This window comes from Podarcis melisellensis, assembly GCF_964234715.1.
Source record: "Podarcis melisellensis genome assembly, chromosome: 5".
NCBI lineage: Eukaryota > Metazoa > Chordata > Lepidosauria > Squamata > Lacertidae > Podarcis > Podarcis melisellensis.
In genome coordinates this window covers 85,554,858-85,577,377 of record NC_138537.1, presented here as the reverse complement: position 1 = coordinate 85,577,377, position 22,520 = coordinate 85,554,858, and the positions used below count along the sequence as shown (strand labels likewise).

Sequence of the window (22,520 nt, the reverse complement as noted above, 5' to 3'; positions counted from 1 at the left end):
GTTATATCTGAACAAAGTGGATTCTGGACTAGATATGATCTAAACCTGATATAAAATTGTATTGTAAAGCATGCATATCGTCACATTTTCTTTGATTTTTATTGTTTTATCAGGGGAACTGCATTAAGTTCATTACGCCCCACCCAAACAGAATAAATCAATGCTGTCATCTTGCTGAGTCACTGCTTGGGCTCACTTACTGAGCAGAAATCACCACTGATCCAGAGCCCCTTTGCTGACATCATTTACCCAATCCAAGGCATTGTATCATTGAGCAGCAAGCTAAATGAGTCAGGCCAGCTGCAATCTACGAGGAGTACCACTCGCAACTTGGAGGTGATCCCAGAAGCAGGGCCATAACATCATTTGGCAGCGAAAGCAGCAGCCCCCAGGAAGATTCTGAAGAAGACTCAGAGATCTAAATTTTCAACAGTAAACTAGACTTTGGGCGAGGCTTTTTTGGACATGTGGTTGACCATTGTTTGTGCCTGACAAAGATAGTTTTGAAAGCTAGTTCTCATACTGTTGTCCCTTTCCATGTGTAGGAATACACAAACATTTATATATTTAGCAAAATGTATAAAACACACCTCTAAGTGGTTAGAACAGTATCAAGTAAAACATTAAAAAATATTGCTATAAAGCAGTTATAAACGAGTATTGGAATAGTCAAAATATGATTAAGATCAACAATAGCTAAAATGAAATATGGCATGTAAATTCTGCATGTCTGGATAGGATAGCCCAGAGAACTGACTGATGTCAATAAGCAAGGAGTTCCCAAGTATAGGTGCCACCACCTATAAAAGATGGATTTCTTACAAGTGTGGAACAAGTACCGTACTGGCCTGAATATAAGACTTACTTTTTCCCCAAATTCTGACTGTGAAAAGTTAAAGTGCAGCTGAAAACAGACATACAGTTTGCTGAAACAGACATACAGTTAAACAGAATGGGTGTGAGTGCCTGCAGAATTTTAAGGGAGCGGCTTATATTCAGGTGCGGCTTATATTTGGGCCAATACGGTATTATGTGGCAGCTGTAACAATGCCAGTCCCACAGACTGAAGAAGTCGAGTGGACATAAATGTAGTAAAGCAAGGATGAGGGTCTGTTGCACATCAGGTGGAGAAGCAGTTAACAGAGCTCTCGGGTTTCCTGAGTTGTAACTTGAGCCAATACAATTATCAAAAGAAGATAATATTAAGGTAATGGTGACCAATGCGGAATTATAACTGGAGCTGTGTGTACTCCTTAAAATTCTGCACTAAGGGGATCCAAATTATGCATGAAGAAAAGCTGGAATTTGCAAAAAGGAGAGGGGCAGGGAGGGAAGAGGTGAGAGGGGAAAGGGAAGCAGGTCTGCCAGGAACACTTACTGGCTTGTTTGGCTTTCTCTGCATAGGTGGTGGTCAGGTCTTCATCGACGGGGTGCTCCACAGGCCCTATCATGGGGATGAGGTGCCTCTCTGCTCGAATGTTCTTAGTTGCATGTGGGAGGAGCATAGCTTCTGGGGAAGGCTCTCTGTCTTCAGGTAAGGGTGGCTGTAGTAGCATAGCTTCACTCTCTGAGAAGGGGGTGTCGGTGCGGCTTCCTGGCTGGCACACTATCTCCCTCTTGGCCACGCCGCTGAGGTTTTCTCCGCGTTCTGCAGCTTGCGCTGTTGCCTCGGGGGTGCTGTCGTACCCGCTCAGCTCGGAAAGGGACACTTCGTCCTGCGGCTCGCCCGCTTTATTGTTTGGTCCCCCTGGGGGAGAACGGGGGCTCTTCTTGCGAGCTCTCCGGTGCTTTTCCTGGGCAATGTTGTCAGCGTCGCTGTCGGTCTCGGCATAGTAGGCTTCGCTATCAGGGGGTGAGGTTATGTTCTCCAGGGGCTGCTGCTTTCGGGGCTGCTGCTCAGGTTCCAGGGCAGCAGGGGGAACTGCCAGTTCAGGACTGCGCAACTGGGAGGCCCGGCTGAGCGGTGACGTTGGAGAGGGCACTTGCAGCTGCCTGGGGGAAGGGGAACGCAGGAGCCCCTCAACAGATGGGTTCCCACTAAGCACCCTGTAGGAAAGAAGAAGAAAATAAAACAAGAGATTCGGGTCAGTTACACACAAAGCAGCAGATGAATATTTCATGAAGTTATGTGGATCTCGTGCAGAATATCCAATATAGCTCTCTTGAGAACCAAAGTCAATTTATGGTTAGGAAATTATGAAAATGTGTCACACAATGGCTAATGAAGATACAGAGAGTGAATCCCCAACCTCCTATATATGGCAGTCAGAAGGCCACTCATACAAATTAAGCAAAAATCGGAAAGGTATCTAGTTATGCATGCATTGGTCTCTCATGAAGAAGTTTAACCTCTTAGTATGAAATATGGAAGACGGGAGTGCCTGGCGTGCTCTGGTCCATGGGGTCACGAAGAGTCGGACACGACTAAACAACTAAACAACAACAACATGAAATATGGCTTGTTAATAGTATTGGGTGAATCTGTTAGTTTCAGTTTCTCTCAGTTTCTCCTTTTTCTAATCTTAAATTCAATTTCCCACATTGGTTTGCCAAGGAATAAAAATACTGTATTTTTCAGTGTATAAGACGCCCCCATGTATAAGGTGCCCGCCTATTTTGGGGGATTCAAATTTAAGAAAATGGGAGGAGATGGCTCAGGGTTGTTGAGCTTTTTTTAGAGGGGATTGCCGATAATCGCTCACCCACACATGGTGCGAAATCCACCTTTCATTTATCCCCTCACTGTCAGAAGCTGCCAATCGCCCGCCCAATTGCTGCAGCATCAGCCAATCAACACAAGCCCTTGACGCAGAAACCAATAACACGCCAAATAGCCACTGACAGCCGAGGCAGTAACCAATCAAATGCCCACCCTATGCACTATCCATATATAAGATGACTCCCACTTTTTAGCATAATTTTTAAAGGAAAAAAATCTAGTTTTATACATGGAAAACTACAGTAAATAAAGTCCTCATAAAAATTCATCATCTGGAACAACACGTGTACACATGTAAGTAATTTTCCCTAATCTGCACATTTTTGCATGGCATTTTTCAATAATATAATGCATTTTTGTATCTTATTTTCACTATATTTCATAAAATTTTGACACTGTTTGATTGTTCAAAAACGCCCCCCAAAAGCCCTTGAAACAGTATACCAAAAATGTGCATTTACATGCACACATATTAATTTTTCACAGGATTTGGTTCTAGTAAGGTGAGAAAGGGTGGGGGGCAGGAATCTCTCTATCCACTCTCACTACTCCATTCATAATTTTATACCCCTCTATCATCTCCCCACTTGCTCACTTTCCCCCCAAACTAAAACACCCCAAATGATGTAACCTTTCCTCACAGGGGAGTTGCTCTAACCCCTTCATCACCACAGGGGAGTTGCTCTAACTCCCTCTAACTCAGCTCTTTTTTAGGTTAAGCAATTGCAACTGTGCATATTATTTAGAGTGTGGTCTCAGCATATCTAATATCCATCATTTGTTAGCTTCAGTTATCAGAAAAGTGAGATAAAATTTTAGTTGTTTGTTGATTTTGATATTTATCAATCTTCTATAAAATAGTTTTTAAGAAAAATTAACCCCGCAAGAATGGTGTTTAATGGGAAACAGAGAAAATGCACAATGCCCTTGGATGCTTGGAGAATAGCTAGTTCTTAACGAAAGAGAAATATGAAGCTGCCTTATACTGGGTTAGGTACAGTGCATAACAAGTGTCCCCACACAGAAAAGAAACAAAACAAAACAAAACAAAACACTAAAACTACATGACATTTATAGCAGGGGTGGCCAACTCCTGAGAGACTGCAATCTACTTTCAAAATTAAAATCTGGCAGTAATCTACCCCAATTTTTTAGGGGTTTAGCTCAAAACTGTTCACCTTTTGGGGGGAGGGGAAATGCCCCGATTTTTAGGGGGGCAGGGACTTTTTTGCAGCTCTTCTGAGGGAGGGTGCAACTTCCCTTCTGCAACAATAGACACCGGTGCAGGGAGAGGGGCTGGGGCCGGAAGGGGGCCAGCGATTGACTGTGATCTACCAAAACCTTGCAGGGATCGACCAGTAGATCGTGATCGATGGGTTGGATACCCGTGATTTATAGAATACTTCCATTAACAAAACACCATACAAACAGTAAACACACAATATACATACTCTGACAGAAAAAACGGTTAAAAGCGCATCTCAACTTGATAAAGTCTTTATCAAGTTTGTATAGTGAATCCTAATTTCTTGAGAAAATTATTTTCAAGTTAGAAGTCCAAATTTCTCAAGGAATTAGGATGCAAGTTTGGGGTCTGGTAGATAATACTGAGTCAGGCCATTGGTCACACTAGCTAAGAGTTTCCTTTGATTTGCAGTACTCTCCAATGTCTCAAGGCTGAAATACATATGACGTGGGAGAGAAGAATTGGATTTCCCAACATTTTCTCTCTTTAAAGCAGCAACCAGGGCTTCCAGTTTTGACCTAAGAAGCGGCACTGATAGCACCCAGGAAAATGTGTCAATGCCTCCTTTCTGAGCACTGTGATTCCAATCCAAATGAGAGCACCCTCCTTCCCCACTGCTGCTTTAAGAAAGTAATCAGGAAATCTGATCCTGGGTCACATCTGTTTTGGCAAACAACCAGAGGTCTTTCCCAGCCTTGCTATCCACAGTCCTTTTCACGGGAGAGCCAGGGAACTAAACATGGCCTCTTGTATGTGCAAAATCTGACATTCACCACAGAGATATATGCAAGTAACAGGAGGGGCAAGTACCAGATGATCTAGGATCAGATCAATGCATTTTAAAAATAAATAGTGACACCTTATGTGAAAATGGTCGAAGTTGCCTAAGCCTATGCTTTATCATTGTTGTGGCACACTTAAAGAAGCTGCTAACTGCATCCAATTGATAAATGAGAAAATTGTTAACTACTTTAATTTTTATACAAATGAGCATGCATGGCAGTGTCCCATGGCTCCAACTTATGCTTTAATTAACGCTGACCTTGTGTCAGAATAAAATTCTTTACACGTTGGACATCTTTCTTAATAGAGGGCCCACAAGCATACTCCAGCCCAGAGAAGGCTGCCAAAAGGCCATAGAGGCTGCATTGGCGCTGCTAGTGATGATGCAGGCACTGTTGCCAGGAACACAACTTTAAACTAAGGCTCAGTTGACAGCCATGAGTTTTTCCAGTGGGTCTCATGCTGACTGAGCCGAGTGGCTGGGATCTAAAGAGCTGCTCTGGTTCACTCAAGAGTTTGCATTAGCTCAGCGGATTTTTGTTGTTGTTGTTGTTGAGCAGCTTATCTCCATGCTTCCAGAGGGCAGCCATGGTGGCCTGTTTATCAGCAAAACAACAAGGAGCTGCATTCAAAGAAGAAGACTCAAGCCCACAGGGGTTCTCTCCTCACTCACTGTCCGCGTCTTACTCCTGATATATAGCAACAGTCTTGGTACAGTGGTGCCCCGCAAAACGAATGCCTCGCAAGACGGAAAACTCGCTAGACGAAAGAGTTTTCCGTTTTGGAGGTGCTTCGCAAAACGAATTTCCTATGGGCTTGCTTCGCAAGACGAAAATGTCTTGCGAGTTCCTGCGGGTTCCCCCCCCTTTTCTAAGCTGCTAAGCCGCTAAGCCGCTAAGCCGCTAAAAGCCGCTAATAGTGCTAATCCACTAAGCTGTCAATGGGCTTGCTTCGCAAGACGAAAAAACCGCTAGACGAAGAGACTCGCAGAACGGATTCTTTTCGTCTTGCGAGGCTCCACTGTACAGGTTATTTGGTTAGGGTGCAGCCTGACTCCCTCCTTTGGCAACCTTTACAAAACTTTATGGTTGCCATCAATCTTGATCTTAATTAATTTTTATAATGTTTTTATAATGTTGCACTATTTTGGTGTTGTTAGCCGCCCTGAGCCCGGCTTCGGCTGGGGAGGGCGGGATATAAATAAAAATTATTATTATTATTATTATAGCACTGCTAACTTTCCTGAAATATAAAAACTGTTTAACCTAACCTTTTGCTTTCTGTTTTTTAACTGCTTAAGAATCTCCACAAGGGCTTCTATCTTATTTTCCCACATTTTCATATTTCATGTATGCATGTATGTATGTATGTATGTATGTATTTACCTACCTACCTACCTGGCTCACATATTCTTGATATCTACCCTCCAATGCAATTATAAAAAAATATATAAGTAAAGTAACCATAAGCCTTCAGAATGAGAACTCGGATACATGATGCTATTACACTGATCCTATTTAGACTAAGTGCTGAGCAAGCAAGAATTTACCCATGCAGCATTCCATGTAGCTTGGCTTCAAATTTAAACCAGGCTCTCAGCTACTGAATGTGCAATAATAGCATGTCAATGCAACACCCGTTCAGGCCACAAGGATCACTAGTGTCCTAATGCTGTATTAGAAGGCAAGACAGCTGTGGCTTAAAAGAGACATCAGGCACTTGGAATACGGTGCAGGAAAGCTTTTCTTACACGTCTGACATCTTCTTTTAAACAGGCCAGCCTGGTCACACTCTGAATGTCCAACATGTCCAGAAGCCTAATATGAGTCATTCTGAGGTTTTTTAAAAAACAGACTACATATAATGAAAAAGAGTCCCTGTACTGTTAGCGGGGGGAGTCATTTTCATATGACACTCGCATGCATTCTGGGACAGGCATAGCTGGGAAGGTATATGAAGTCACATAGGTATATAATTACATTGAACATTTAATCAAAATCAGTTTGTGCTACCTTAACAGGGTGCTGCATTTTTCACCGTGCTCAGCTGACACCAAGAGCCAACAGCTGTTATCATTTACCTTTTAACAACAATGTTGAGGATGCCATTTGAGGAGTCGATGATCTGCATGGCGCTGGCATGTGAGAGGCCAGCACATGATTTCCCATTGATGGTTACCAGTTCATCATTTTCCCATAAGCCCCCACGGCATGCTTTGCTTCTTTTACGGATCTGAAAAGGGAAAAGCAGAGAAGAGAGAGTGAAGGAGAAAGTTCCCTCCTGGGCTATCAATAGGGATACCAACAGCATGACAGTTACCATCATGGAAAAGCTGAAAAGGGGGTTTGGTCAGCACACGAAAGGGGCACACTTATGCCACATCCTATATCCCTTCAGCCCATGGCCACAACCCCATCGTTGATGCGAACCCCACATAGGGAGACCATAACTCAGATGACAGCTGCTTAGTGTGTGTCCTCTCTCTCGTCTCATGGCATTCACACCTAGCCCTCACAAGGGGCAACTCCAGTAACGTGAAACGACGTAGAAAGGACATGTTGCACACAAAGGGACTACTCTGCAAAGAATGGCCTAAGCTTGAGCACAGTACCAAGACTTCTCTCCTTACAACCCTAAATGGGTACGTCAAATTGGGATAGGTAACAACAGCCTCCACTCAAATAACTGGAGTGAGTGTGGGGCTGATATATTCAAAGGACCTGCTGCAAACACCCCAAGTCTTTTCCTTCCCCCGCATTGCCATACATGAGAACCGTCTTCCTTTGCCGAACTGTATTGCTCCAGCAATCCCCCAACCACAACAGTGGGGGCAGTGTTCTCAATGCATGGGATATACTCATCCCCCATTGGCTAAAACCAGGCACTCCACTTCCTGCCAGCTGGCAGTTAATAGCAACAACTGGGGTCCTTTCATCAGAACCTAGGTGACATGGGGAGGATAGGGTTAACCTTTCCCTCTCAGTGTGCTGTGGTCCCAATGAAAACAAATCCCTTTCCCAGTGTACCCCTACTTTAAAAAAATTGCATAGTTGCTAATGGTGAGCCTAGCATAACATCCTGGTCCTCTGTGTCTCCCCTGCAAAGTGGAGGAGCAAGGAAAAGGAAGAAATGCCTATCTTTTTGGGGGAGGTATGAGCTGTCTAGACACTTGTTGGATCTTTATCAGCCTCTGGGGATCAGCTCCAGGCTTTTCCTGCAATCTTAAAATAGAAATTGCTCATTCCATCTGCCACATTCATCAGCACAAATGCCATCATCCTGGCCTTCCAGAGACTTTGCCCTTCCTCTGCCTCTAACATTTGGAAAAGAAAAAAAATATATCTGGAATGAGAACATGAAACCTAGTAACAGAGCAACAGAGCAAACAGGCTCTCCTGCTCCTATCAAACTGAGCAGTTTCCATCTGGTTTCCTTCCCTCATTTCACCAAGTTTTATGGGGTACAGTTTGTAGGCAAATAACAAAATAAAGAACTATGTACACTCATGTGAGATGCTATCGTTGGGAGAAGCTGGAGCGAGGGTATCTGCTTGTATTTGAAGAATGTAATTGACTGAGAAAAAGGTGCCTCAAGCCCAATATTTGGAGAGAAACAACTCTTTCATGGAGACATTTCTCCACAAAGAATGCTGCATGCACCATACATTTAAAGCACAAACATCCTAGGAACCACAGCTTATCCTTCAAAGAGCTACAATTTCCAGCACTCTTAATGAACCACAGAAGGATTCTTTGGGGGGAAACGATGTCCTTTAAATGTATGGAGGATGTACACAGCCATAGACTATCAGCTTTTCATTTGCATATTGAGGCTCCATGACCACCCTGTTCCCTAAGGTGCAAATAACTAGACACCACACAGGATATTGATTTAGAATCAAAAAAAGGCTACAACTCTATTGGTTACAGATGTGAGATTTGGACATAGGCAGTGTGGTAAGCAACTGAATATGTCACACCTGCCCATCTGCTGGGAGTGTTTCTAAGGATGAAGATGGCGGTGGCGGGGGGGGGGCACACACCCTACGTCAAATCGGGGCATCTGTCAAGTGGTCCCCATTGGAGGAGTAGTATGGCCCTAGCCCGCGTCTGGGTATCGGACAGGAGCCACTCCTCCTGGATTCTTTTAACAGGATACCCTTACCCATGGAGTGGCAGGCAGAGGCTATCACCTCACCTCCAACCAAGACTAGGTTTACCCAATGCCTATCCGCCTTACAAAGTTGTGACGATTGCTACGAGGTAGGCGAAAACCCAAGTGGTGGTGCCAATTAATCAAGTGGAAAAAATTCCTGCCCGGCCCCTGAAAATTTAGGTGGCTGACATTGTCCATAGCAAGGTCAAACCATCCATGAAAAACCCTAATCCGGGGGTGGGCGGGTGGGAGAATGGACACAGTGAGAAAAAAGGCAGAAAAGCCCTGCCAGCCAGGCATTTAAACTTCCCCTGGGCCAAGGGCCGCAATTGGTTGGTTGGTCCCACACTCAGGGGAACACCCACTAACTCCTGCCGCCATTGGCCCATTTGGCGGCAGAAATACGATCTGGCCTGCGATAGGCCAGTTTACGAGGGAGGCCCAGGTCCTGCCCACAAAGCCACCTGCCCAAAAAGGGGGAGAACAGACTTCTCTGGATGATACCCAACGTTACATGAATGGGATTCCACTTACACAATAGTACTTCTCCTTCCTCTTCTCTCCCCTCCAACCTTCAAACCCCCATTTGCTCTGGAAGGTCCCACACAATTTAAGGGTGCAGGTGGAAGAGAGGAAGGGGAAATCCTGCTGTGCAAGTAGATGGACACATTTAGATGTCACCCCCTGAAAATGGCAGCATTCTAATAGGTGTGTGCATACGCATGCCAATGAGTTCTAAGGGGGAATTCTTAGCACACTGCTAAAATTAAAATTCTCCCAAACCCGATTCCCCCCCAACACTCTCATGCAATCTGGTAATTGTCAGATTTGGGGGTTTGGCAATGAGTTTTCCACCGCAGAGCCTAGGGCTTGCCGATCGGAAGGTTGGCGGCTCAAACTCCTGTGACGGGGTGAGCTCCCGTTGTTTGGTCCCAGCTCCTGCCAACCTAGCAGTTCGAAAGCATGTCAAAGTGCAAGTAGATAAACTGGTACCACTCCGGCAGGAAGGTAAACAGCGTTTCTGTGTGCTGCTCTGGTTCATCAGAAGCCGCTTAGTCATGCTGGCCACATGACCCAGAAGCTGTACGCCAGCTCCCATGGCCAGTAAAGCGAGATGAGCGGCGCAACCCCAGAGCCATCTGCGACTGGACCTAATGGTCAGGGGCCCCTTTACCTTTTTCCACCCACTCAGTCCGGTACCTGAGGAGTGGAGTGCTCCACCACACTAATAAAGTTTTTAAAGCTATAGAGCAGAAAGAGGAATTGATCATTTATATTTACCTCTTGCTCCACTATCAGAACAGATCATTGTTATTATTTTATATGTTTAGGTTTTGTATACCCTGCTTTTAGTTGGATGTATTATTGATTTTTTTGTTATTGTTTACATGTTTCCGTGGTTCCATAATATTTTGAAAATTAATAAAAATAAATGGGGGGAGGGTTTCATTTGGAACTAAAGATCATGCTAACAACTCTCTATCCCATCATGGTAGGGAAGGACCAGCCTGCACTAGCTGCAGAGTTTCAAGTGCTTCTCCAGACAACCTATTTATTAAGCAGTCATCCTGCTTTGTTTGCACAAAATCTGTGTGGAGATTATATGACATTGTTGTTTGTTGAGTTTTCATTCCAATTTGTTTGCACAGACATTGTATGGTATTGCCCATCATCGCCCTTATTCCACATTTTCCAATGCACATTCCCATCACTTTTCTTACCACATACATTCTGTGAATTTTGGGGGATGTGGGGTTTGTGTGTGTGTGCGTGTGTGCGCGCGTGCGCAAAAGCACCAAATCCACTTTAATTGTGCAACCTAAATTTGTTGGTATACAGCTGCATCAGACTAACAAAATAGCGACAGTCTGGATTCTGGAAGCTGGGAGTAAGAACCCAGTGGGGCTTACTTCTGAGTAAACATTGCATAGGATTACACTGTCAGTCCATTTCTAAAACCCTTACAACAAAAGCCATTCTTAGCCTCAATTCTGTTAAATTACAATTCTGCAAAAACAAATATATTTTTAATCTTAAAAATAGACCAAGCAAACTGCTTTTAAATTTTGTATGATAACTAGGGGAGGAAGGATTGAGAGGACAGAAAAATCCCAAACATACCCAGGATATTTCTACCAAACTCCACCCAGTGGTATGGATGACAAGAAGCAGCAAAGCAATGAAATGGTGAGTGAAAAAACAGAAGTGTGTGGATCCTCGTGTGCCAATCACACACATTGACAAATTGGATCTAAACAACCCTATTGCAAGGCCCTCCCAAGAGTAAAAGCAGCCTAAAATCGAAAAGCCATTGAAAGTGTCTGAACCTTCTCTCTCTAAATAATTCTTCCACAGCCAAAAACATAGTTTAAAGATGTTTCCTCCTAGAATTACTTCAACCCATGGCATCTCACCAGCGGAAAGATGATATTGAAAGGCTGTTTCAGAGGGTCAGGAAAAGCAAGTGGATTCAGCTCCTGCCTCTAACCTACCCATGTTGGGTTTTAAGCCTTAACGCCACATGACAGGAATTCAATGGCAAACCCATTTTTGCTGAAGGGGCAATGGCAACCATCACATACAATTTGTCTCTTAAGAATCTTGCACTCCTGGAGTGTACTCCTAAGCAACTCTCAGCCTCCATGGCTATGAAATCTGGAGCTTGGAGCCAGATCAGAGTGCTCTGGCCTAACCACAGCTTGGTCCATGCCAGGATTTATGGTAATTCAGGAACTCCAGTTTGTACGGAACTGAGCAAGGAAAAAACTCTGCAGCAAAGCTCTTCATTTGCCAAGCAGTCTCCAACTACGTTGTATGTCCTGAGCATCTAAAATCAACAAAGTCCACTCTCGGTCTTCACAGCCAGCTCCCCACACAGAGGGAGAAACTCTAAAAATAGGATGAAAGACTTCCCAACTGTTCTTGTTCCCAGAGGCAGCTTTTCAAAAACTCATAAATCCCTTGGAACATAACATTGCCAACACAACTTGACTGACTAGTTCTCAGTTTCTTTGCAACTATAGCCTGGGCTGGTATCAGTGAAAAAGATGATCTGGGAAGAGAGGACGAAAGTGCACACTATATTTAAAAGTATAATGTGTACCTTAAACTTTCAAAGCAACCCATACTCTGTACGTGTGGGCTTTGCACATATTACATCGCCAGGTGTTTTTGGCTACAACTCCAATCAATTCCAGTCAGCATGGCCGTTCCAAGCAATGCAAAAAAACATCTTCCTAGATATAAAACCTGAAACAAACAGTAAGGACCCACTTAAACTCATTAAGTGCAGCACTATAAAGTACTTTTCAAAGTGTGCCGCAATAAACCTTGTGGCTGACTTTATATGTGACTTCGTAATCACATACTGTGTAATCACACACAAGAAACTGAACTGATCCAAAATGCCTTCTACTATCCCCTCTACTATTTGCTGCATGCTGTTTGAAAAGTTCAACTGCTGCTGTTTGTAATTCAGAAGAGTGAACCAGCCTCTTCTCATTGTCCCATCTAAAGAATAATAATAAAATAATAATAATTAAAAAATTATACCCCGCTCATCTGACAGGGTTCACCCAGCCACTCTGAGTGGCTCCCAACAGAATATTAAAAACACGATCAAACATTAAAAACTTCCCTAAACATCACAAGCAATGGAAAATAATTCATCCTAATAGATACAAATATACTATGTGAGAGAATAATTGGATTTCCCCAGTGGAGGGGGGATGCAAATTGCAGGGCTGGCATACCCTTCAACATTTCTCCAATGAAAATAGGGATGTCCCATTCCAAAATGACAATTTTACTATTTATAACCCACACATCTTACTGGGTTGCCCCAGCCACTCTGGGCAGCTTCCAACATATATAAAAACACAATAAAACATTAAACAGTAAAAAAAACTTCTCTGTACGGGATTGGCTCAGGGGTTAGATAACTCCATACCCTCCAACATTTCTCCAATGAAAATAGGGACATCCTAAGGAAAAGTGGGACATTCTGGGATCAAAACAGAAACTGGGATGGCTTCTCTAAATCAGGAACGTCCCTGGAAAATAGGGACACATGGAAGGTCTGGGGTGGGGGTGATACCACTATCTTCACAACAGATGCTCAACCAGTGTATGGACTGTGCATTACAAATAGAAAACAAATACTATTTATTGCCAGAAATCCTGATATATAGAAACATCCTAATTCTTCCTACAGGAAGACCAGAGAGAAGCAACACAATTAAACAGGGAAGGATGAATACATGTGTCCGTAATGCACTGATGAGGAGAAAAGGTATTAAGCAACAGCTGTTCCACTGGAATGGAAAGGATATGTCAAGTATCATAACCCGACTCCTCCAAAAGGCTAATTCAGCAGAACCAGCAGCTGCCACAATGAGTGGAGTTTAAAAATCCATTCACTCACGGCAAGTTCGTATGTCCCATTTCCAACTGGAGTTTTTGTTGGTTTCACAAAACAGCTCTCAGTCTTGTAGTTACGATCACATTAAGTGTCCAGTTTTAAGCAGAAAAGCAATCTAGTATTATTTAACAATCCAATTTAATCCAATCATCCTGGAAATTTCTGATAAAAGAGATCCATAAAAATCTTATGTATATCATGATAAGACGTGCAGCACGTAAGATGTGAGTTATAGATGCTACCTCATCGGATTGATTCACAGAGGCAATTATGTTGACAATAAAGGATTTTCTGGAACTCCCTTTCAGAACTGCTGATGGAAGAAAATTTAAATACACCAGATGAAAGGCTTTTGAGAATACATCGTTGGGTTCTCTGTGACAGGATAACAAAATCATAGAATCATAGAACTGTAGAGATGGAAGGGACCTTAGATCAACAACCTAGAATGAAGGAATCCTACCCACAGCTGTCCTTAGGTGGGCTCAAACCACTGCTTGGTTAGTTGGCATCTGTCTGTCTCAGGAGACAATGGAAGAGTGTGCCTTCAGAGGTCAAATCAAACCATTGGAGAGTTATAGTGCCTGCTGTGGCTGTAAAGACTTGTTATGGCAGAAATGTTTTGCTGCAGTTGGGGCAGATGAAGGCATCCGGTTTTGCTGTTGTAGATGCACCATAGTTTCTTCTTTCTGTGCTCCTCCCAGTGGTCATTCCTTCTCTAGTCACTTTTGTGGATACACAACCTGACTGTTTCCAGGCACTGCAGTCGCCTGCAAGGTATTCCTCCATGACGGGGTCAATGTTGCCAATCTGTTTGTAGACATGTTTGTAACACAGAGTTGGTGCCTGAAGCCAGCTCCCCATAGCCTTGGGGAGCCTGCCATCCCAATGTTCCCCAACTCTGGCATCAAAATCTCCCAGCAGGAATAGGTGTTCACAGGCTGGGACCCTCCTAATAATCTTCTGGTTAACAGCCATATGTTTTTGAACAGAGAGCATGCTAAAGGCAGCTTGATGGTTTATAGGGTTGAAGTGCTCTGTTGATTAGCATGTTATCTGAGGTTAAGCCCAGGGCCATTTAACATCCGTATGAAGCTGCTGGGAGTGGATATCTGGAGATTTGGACCGAGGTGTCAACAGTATGCTGATGATATCCAATTCTTTCTCTGTAGTGTCTGAATTGGGAATGGCTGAGAAAGGTCTAGACCAGTGTCTGGATGCAGTGGTGAACTGAATGAGGACTAATAAATTGAGTCTGACTCCTGGCAAGGAAGAGGCTCTGTGGGTGAGTGGTTCCCAAAACCAGGAAGTCAGCAAGTTGCCTGCTCTTGGTCACACTATTTTTGAAAAGGCAGGTGCATAGTTTGGGAGTGCTTGTGGATCCTGCTCTGTCATTAGAGGCACAGGTGTCTTCAGTGGCTAGGAGTGCCTATTACCAAGACACAAGACCTACCCACTCTGGAAGAATGGCAGATGTAAGTAATGGACTACATGGAAATGGCAGAAATGACTGGCAGAATCCGAGACTAGGGAGAAGAGTTGGTGGAAGAAGACTGGAGGAAATTTAAAATTTATTTACAGAAACATTGTAAAATTTTTGAATGTTAATGACATTGAAATGAACTGAAGGGGTTCTAGCAACGAGGTAAAAAATAAGATTGGATTGATAAATAGATAAATTAATTGGACATGAATTTGCTGAACTAATTTTTAAAAGGGATACAAAAAAGGGAGATGTGAGGAAGTCAGGAAAATAAGTGAATCAAAGATGTGAAATTAAAAAGAGGGATTTTTGTGTTTTCTTTTAATGTGCTTTTTTCCTTTTTTCTGTTTTTATTTTTCTTTTTCTCTAAGTTAAATTTTTGTATTTTATAACTTTATATTTTTGTGTATGTGTTTTTTCTTTTTTCTGTTTGTTGTTATCCTTAAAATTTAATAAAATATTAAAAAAATAAATAAATAGGAGTGCCTATTACCAGCTTGGGCTTGTAAAACAGATGTGGCCGTTCCTGGGCTGGGATAGCTTGACCAATGCAGTTGTCCATGCATTGGTATCCTCAAAGTTGGAGTAGTGCAATGCAGTCTATATGGGGCTACCTTTGAGGTTGGTCAAAAAGTTGCAGGAGTGCAAAACTACTCGATTGCTTATGTGGACAAACTACTGCCAGCATATATATAGCACCTTGTTTGTAGAATTTACACTGGCTGCCAATCTGTTACTGAACAAAGTTCACAGGATGGTATTCAACAACTGTGTCCCACTAACACTAGAATTTCTACTTGTTCACATGTAAAAGATGATTTATACATACATACATCACAATGGGGCTTACATAGCAATTCATAGTGGATTGTGCCCTTACAAATTTGTTTGTGGCACAAATCTGTATAAATGCCCTGTTTGGCAGTTAACTGGCATAACAGAACCAACAAATTAGAAAAAGGGAAAGTCTCTTGATATGAATGGGGGAAACTGAAGTTGCTTCTTATAAACAAATTCAAATATGTGTGGGTGTTGACTGCTTTGGTCCAATTTGAAGGCAGGCGGGCAGAGTGGATTAACAGCTAAATAATGCTCAAATGTGGATAGACCACAGTGACTCCATGTGCTCTTTGATGAGATGGATTATTTGGACCCAATACAATCTGGCATAGTTTCAGTATTGGTATATAAACTGCTCAATTTCTCCATTGCTTTTAAGAAGGAGCACCGGGCTTGGCTATCCCGAAGCATTTTGCTGCCTTGGGCAAAACAACATATGCTACCCTGCCTCCCAAATATGCACCCCAATACAGCAAATACCTCTGAGTAAAATACAATAAATTAAATAACTAATGTTTGCTGCCTTTCAGTGACATTTCAAATCCACTGCCTGAGGCCTAACGGGAGAGACCAACCCTAATCTTCAGTTACACAGGGTTCAACATCACCCCAACATAAAATACAAAACACTAGATAGACAAAAGGACTTGACGTTAGTAGCAGCCCAACTTGTGTGCATACTTTTCCATTTCCCCCCAATTCCACAGAGTTGCACTCTTTGAGAAGACATGGGCACCTCTCCGCACATGGCTATGCTTCTAGGGAGGAAGTAACTCCACATCTATTTTCTCAACCACATAAAACTGTGATGCTGCAGCTGGCTAGATCATTAAGAAAAAAGAATTGACGCTGCTACTTCACAAGCTTTCTTTTCTGCTCCAGGGAATGCTGAAGTTACAATCCCCAGGGTTCCCTGGGAGGAGAGACTGACTGTTAAACCATTCTGGGAACTGTAGCTCTGTGAGGGGAATAGGGGCCTGCGAACAACTGTCAGGACACTTAACAAGCTATAGTTCCCACAATCATTTGGGGGAAGCCATGACTCTTAAAGTGGTACAACTATACAGTGCAGATGAGTTTCTACATACTCACACCTCTCTCTTGTCCAAGGCAAGCAGGAGTACATTATGTCCTGGCAAAAAGACTCAAGGGGTTTTTGTGTGCAGCATGTGGTCTAGGGAGAATCCCAAGGGCAATACAGAAAGACCTGTTTAAGTTTGCGGTGCACATATGCTCTTGAGCCTGCATGTAGTATCCCATCACTAGTCACCAAAGCTTCAAAGACTGCCAAAGGTCTCATTCCCTTTAACAGCTTACTTCTACCAAAGCATTTAGGTCTGGAACCTAATCCCATTTTCCAGTAACACAGGTATTTCTGGAAGCTGCATAGAGGCTACATTTGCAATAGTAGGATTACAGGAGCTAAACGATTCATCCAAGAATGTTGAATTTCTGATAACTACTGAAGATCTGGCAGATGAAGGGCTGTAGCATTTGGCAGAAGCCCTACTACTCCAGTGGAACTCCAGATAAAGCAGCGGATCATCTTGGATGCAGTGGCAGCTAGTGTTGGCTGAACCCTTCTCCAGCTGAGCTGCTGCACTAGCAAAAGATGTGTTGGCTGAAATAGGGTAGAGACGTTGGCAGCATGAGGGAGTAGCACCCTGCTGTGTTCTTTTCCCCATTAATTCACACAGCCATCAACAGCACAACCTTACACCAGTTCACTTTCCCTCCCTGGACTTCACTACTGACTTTCCCTCCCATTGCTCCTGGCATCTGAATGCTATATGCTGCTGTGGCTGAGTGGTTAGGCATCTGCTCTGTAGTGCTTGAGTCCTGGGGAGTCCTACATTTTTGCTCTCAACTTTTTCCCTGTGCATGAGAAAGATGTAAATGTTCCTCCCTTCTCCCTAATGGGGTTTAAACTTCCACCCGCTGCTTCTCAACACTACGCCCACTGGTAGTGTGAACCACTGGAAGTTGCTGCCAGTATGCAGCTGTGGCTGCCCTTGTTGCGTGTCCCATCACCCCCTTCCCTTGGGTGCTTAGGGAAAGGTTCTTTTCCATCCCAAAGCAGCTCTTGAACCCATATCCCAGAGACTATATGTGCCCATTAAGCTATGGGAGTGCTGTGTTGCAAGTCTTCCTTTCGGTTCTGTACTGTCCTCAAAAACAGTGGCTGCGAAGAGCATAAAGGGGTTTGGACCCCTGTATGGAAACCGACAGGGGCTGTGTCAGTGGGGTCATTGGAGGGAGAATGGTGTCATCTTGCATGCTTTTTGTAGTGATGCATGGGTGTGCGCTGTGGATATACTCTCATCGTGACTTCATTGGCTTCCTTCATGTGTCAGTAGAACGTGGGTGCTGTCACAGCCCCCAACTGTGAGCACTGGTGAACTGTCTAGGGATGCTGGGTGCATGTCTGTCATTTTTACACTGCTTTTTGTATTATCCCTCCCCCCCCCATTGCCCTGCACTGCAAGCTTAGCACCCATTCAATGTGGTGGCCATCTGAACAGCACAGTAGTAACCTAATTCCAGTCCTGTGATAATATGAGGATTGGTTTGCTTCATTAATTTCTTAAAGTTTGTACAGTGCATGAAGTTTTGAACAATTAATAAAGATGAATTAATGTTCTATTGTTCCTCTCTTGCATGCTCCCATATAGGCCCACCTGGGACTGAATATTAACTCTAGAGGTCCTGTTCTAGGGGTGCTATCTTGGGACATTCATCAAGTGTGTAAAATAGATGAGGCTTTTTCTGTGGCAGGGTGCAACTCAAGAATGCTCTCCCTATCGAAATTGCACAGGCTTCTGCTTTGTGTGTCTGTTTTGATAGAAACTGAAGATGCATTTATTTCAACAGCCTTTTAAAATGCAACACCTAGTTTTATTACTGCCAGTTTAAAGGTACAAAACTGTTCAGCCTTGTTACTTTTATTTTAGTGTTCTTTGTATTTGCTTTTAGATATTGTAAACTGAATTTTTAATTATTTTATTGAATGGCTTGTTTGGTTATGCTGTATCTGAGTACATTTGTTTATTTTGATAATTTTCTATCCCAATCTTCCTCCCAAAGGAGCCCAGAGCAACAAACATCAAAAAATTAAAACAACTTAATTTGGTAGAACAGTGGCATATAAAAAATAAACTATGCTAATATTGCTGCTGCTGCTACTACATTGGCTATTACATTTTGCTGCTCAGTGGGAGATAGCAAGGTACCCAGCGTCCAGCTAATAATCATGACTAGGCATGATTGAATGTTTTGTATGTTGTGCAACTTATATAAAACAAGATTAATATATTCCATTAGTTTCAACATGAATCACTGCTACCTTTAGCAGTATTGCAGCATATGCCTACAGATTAGATAGGTAGAAATTGATAGCTTGCACACAAGAAAGACTATAAGCCTTTACTTCAGCAGCCTGCATGGTTGAACCCTCCCCTCTTGCTGGGCATGATCAGATCATTCCATCCAAAATGCTCTTTCGTGTATGATAGGTCAATACAGCATTTCTTAAAGACAGAGAAGCAGCTGACTTTCCAGATGTTCGTGAAATTTGTTCCAAACCAGAGAAGAATTTATGTAATTATTTTCATGGGACAAAGCCCCACAATCAGTTTGCATACATATTCATTAATCTACAAGGGGCAAATAACAATTGAGAGATACATGCACCTGCCTTGTTTAAACAAACCACAGATCTGAAAAAGCATCGTATCTAGAGAGTTTTATGTATGTAATCTTTCTTAATTAATTTAATTGTTGAATAAATGTGCATATGGAGTAGAACAATAGTTCCAAAGCAAAACATGTACTTTTGTTTTTACATGATGTGTGCAGACATTAGGCATTTTCTCATGTGAGAAAAGGGTGAAACAGTCATTTTAAGACAGTGCTTGTCATTAAAAAAAAAATTCCAACAAAGATGGTGCTTGTCATTTGCACTTTTTACAAGCACTTGCCCAACTAATCAGGAACACCATTTTAATCAACAGAAAATTTGGAAATAGGTTGATCTAATTAACCATTTAAATGTTGCATCCATACTTGAAACCATATTGAATCTAGGCTTCATTTTACTGAGTGCCTCATTTTCAATCCATGAGTTACATTTTAAAATGTGCTACTGTAACCATTGCATTAGAAGCTTACCTTAAAAATAAAAAGGATGCTAACAAAAACATTGGCTGCACAAACCAGCCCACAATACTATATGAACCTCACAAGTTATATGTTGCCTAATACTATCCTGAAGTCCAATTCCATGCATGCTTCCTTGGAAATAAGCCTTGCTACTGTATATTCAAATGGGTAACTACACAGTCCAAGGATTAAGACAGGCATTCCAATTCTGGTGGAAGTAGTTTGAATGCATGCTTTCTGCTCTGAGAATAAATTTATTTAAATGCAGCGAAGCAGTCAAACAAGTTTCACCACATATTAAACCGTTGGCCTTTCTTCAACTTTAGACGATTAGAATATATTCCTTTCCTACCTTTGACACTTGAAGGGGTCTTTTCTGTTCAGAGCCCCCCTGCAAACGGAAGCCCCAGGGTGCCCCTCCAGAGAGAGTGACAACGACCTCTTCTTCTTCAGCTCCCATGCTTTTAGCACAGTCTTTTTCCTTTGGTGACAAATGTCCTTTTCGAAAATAAAAATAAACCTTTTTTTACTCTTAAGGTATGGTGCTTTCCTCTTCCATTGCGGCAAGGAGCATCAACCTTCTCAAGTCCGTCCTAAAGCCCACTACTTCCTTTCCCCCCTCCTCCTTAGAGGTTAGTCCTGCAAGACCAATGCTCCATACCCTTCTAGATCTCCAGCTGCTGAGCAGACTATCACCAGCCGTTTTGACTCCACTTTTGGTAAGAGGCCAGAGTCATTTTGCACATGCATCTTGTCAATCTCACCCTCTGTGCTCCCCCCACCTCCTGGCCCGCAATAGACTCTGGATGTTTCACTAAAGCATGGCTGAAAATAGCTCTCCTCCTGTCTCTTTCCAGAGCTTTGTCTCACACTTTTCCAGCTGGGGAGGATTTGATTTAAGCTTTGCAATAAAACTTGGTATTTCCAAAGCTCCTGAAGGCAGTCCTTTGTGATTTTCAACATGCACACAAAACCATTTATGCCACCTTAGCCAAAGCAACCTTCATTTCTTTCATGCAAAGCAATGGATACCATCCAATGAAACGTTCTCCTGTGCAAGCCTGTTAAATGAAAGGGAGCTGCCATTTATTTCAGTTGGGCCTGTGCACAAGGATTTCCCATTTGGATTATGCATAAAGGGTCAAAAACTACTGATAACACATTCCAGGCCTATCATTATGTAGTAATAGGTTGAGATGCCTGAATCAATATCAGAATTATAAAATTTCAGAGAAGCAGCCCCAAATTGATCTTTCACAAATTCCTTCATGATGACTGGACGACATGACAAAAATGTTGGAAATGGAAAGTCAATACCCCCCCCAACTAGCAAAGCAAACCTATAAACACATTATAACTAGAGATATGCCTCTTCTGTGCTTGTGGAGCAACTACCATATCGAGTATATTCTCACCCTGGGCAGAGATGAGGAAATTACACAACCAGAAAATACAGAAATGGCAGATATGCCCCTGGTGTTCTAGAAGAAATTCCCCTGTGGAAGGAACTAGTAGAATGTGTTGATGCCCACATAGTACTCACACATGGAAGAACCTTATGCATTCTGCTGCTGCTGTTATTGTTAACGTCGTACTTTAAGCCTCACCAGAAGGAAAATGTTTCCACTCACCTCTTCCATGCCTGGCAAACAAAACAAGACCAAACAAAAAGTAATGTCAGAGGCAAAAGAGAGGGATCTGTTTTGGGTGGAATTCACCTAACAAGCCCCATCAGCAGAAGCCCTGTGCAATGGCTACTGTTTGAGCAGTGGGGTTCCCCTCTCTTCTCCCTTCTGCACCCCCACAATTCCCATAATTGGCTTGGGGCGGTGTTCAGAAGAACTCTCAGAACAGCACATGGGAAGAGAAGAAAAGGGAGGATTGTCATATTACTAATTGCATATTACCTTCAGTACCTGCACACGCTACAAAGCAGTTTCCTAATCACCTAGCTATAGCAACAGACAGCAATCATACACATAATGGGGAATTTGTCTTCTCCCCTCCTCTGCACAAACAAGGCAGGAAGAGTTGTATGTTTTACATACTGGAGGTGCCAGATTCAAACGCAGGGTAGAGCCCCATACAGTGGTAACTCAGGTTAAGAACTTAATTCGTTCTGGAGGTCTGTTCTTAACCTGAAACTGTTCTTAACCTGAGGTACCAGTTTAGCTAATGGGGCCTCCTGCTGCTGCCATGCCACCGCCACGCAATTTCTGTTCTCATCCTGAAGCAAGGTTTTTCCAGCTTCACTTCGGTTGGCGGGTTATGTAACCTGAAGCGTCTGTAACCCAAGGTACCACTTGTACTAGGAAAGGGCTGAGCTTCTCCAATCAAATCTGAGCCAATCAGAGGAGCGCTGCATGGATCAATAATCTACCAGCTGTATGGCACAACCACCCTTTTGCTGCAGCTTTCCCCAGTAATCCGTGTCCAATCCTGCCTCTTCCCACTAATTTGCTTAATAGCTCAGCACAGCAGTGAAGCAGGTCACATTGCTCCTCCCACATTTTACAGAAGTTCACACTGCACTCCTATAATTGCCTGTTTAGAAATGTTTGGCTTAGTGAAGTTGTATTATGTTCAATTAGACTTCCTCTATGTTTTATAGGATTACAGCTATATACTGTAAAATCATGGCTGAGTTTGAAATCCGATGAAAGCTTCGCAACCCAGGTTCACCTGTTATTTACTCAGACCAAACTGGATATACTTG

At 42.9% G+C, this 22,520-nt stretch overlaps 1 protein-coding gene across 1 annotated transcript in view; it reads right to left on the bottom strand.

The window, feature by feature from the left end:
* The window catches only part of SYNPO2L (synaptopodin 2 like), a 38,915-nt gene extending 17,552 nt beyond the window's left edge, over positions 1 to 21,363 (bottom strand). Inside the window, exons 1-4 of the mRNA XM_081913505.1 lie at positions 21,348 to 21,363; positions 20,157 to 20,302; positions 6,829 to 6,980; positions 1,379 to 2,046 (exon numbers count right to left, since the gene is read on the bottom strand). Of these exons, the coding sequence (XP_081769631.1) occupies positions 1,379 to 2,046; positions 6,829 to 6,980; positions 20,157 to 20,264 (928 nt within the window). The 5' untranslated portion in view covers positions 20,265 to 20,302; positions 21,348 to 21,363. The remainder of the gene's footprint in view (positions 1 to 1,378; positions 2,047 to 6,828; positions 6,981 to 20,156; positions 20,303 to 21,347) is intronic.
* Positions 21,364 to 22,520: the final 1,157 nt, after the last annotated feature.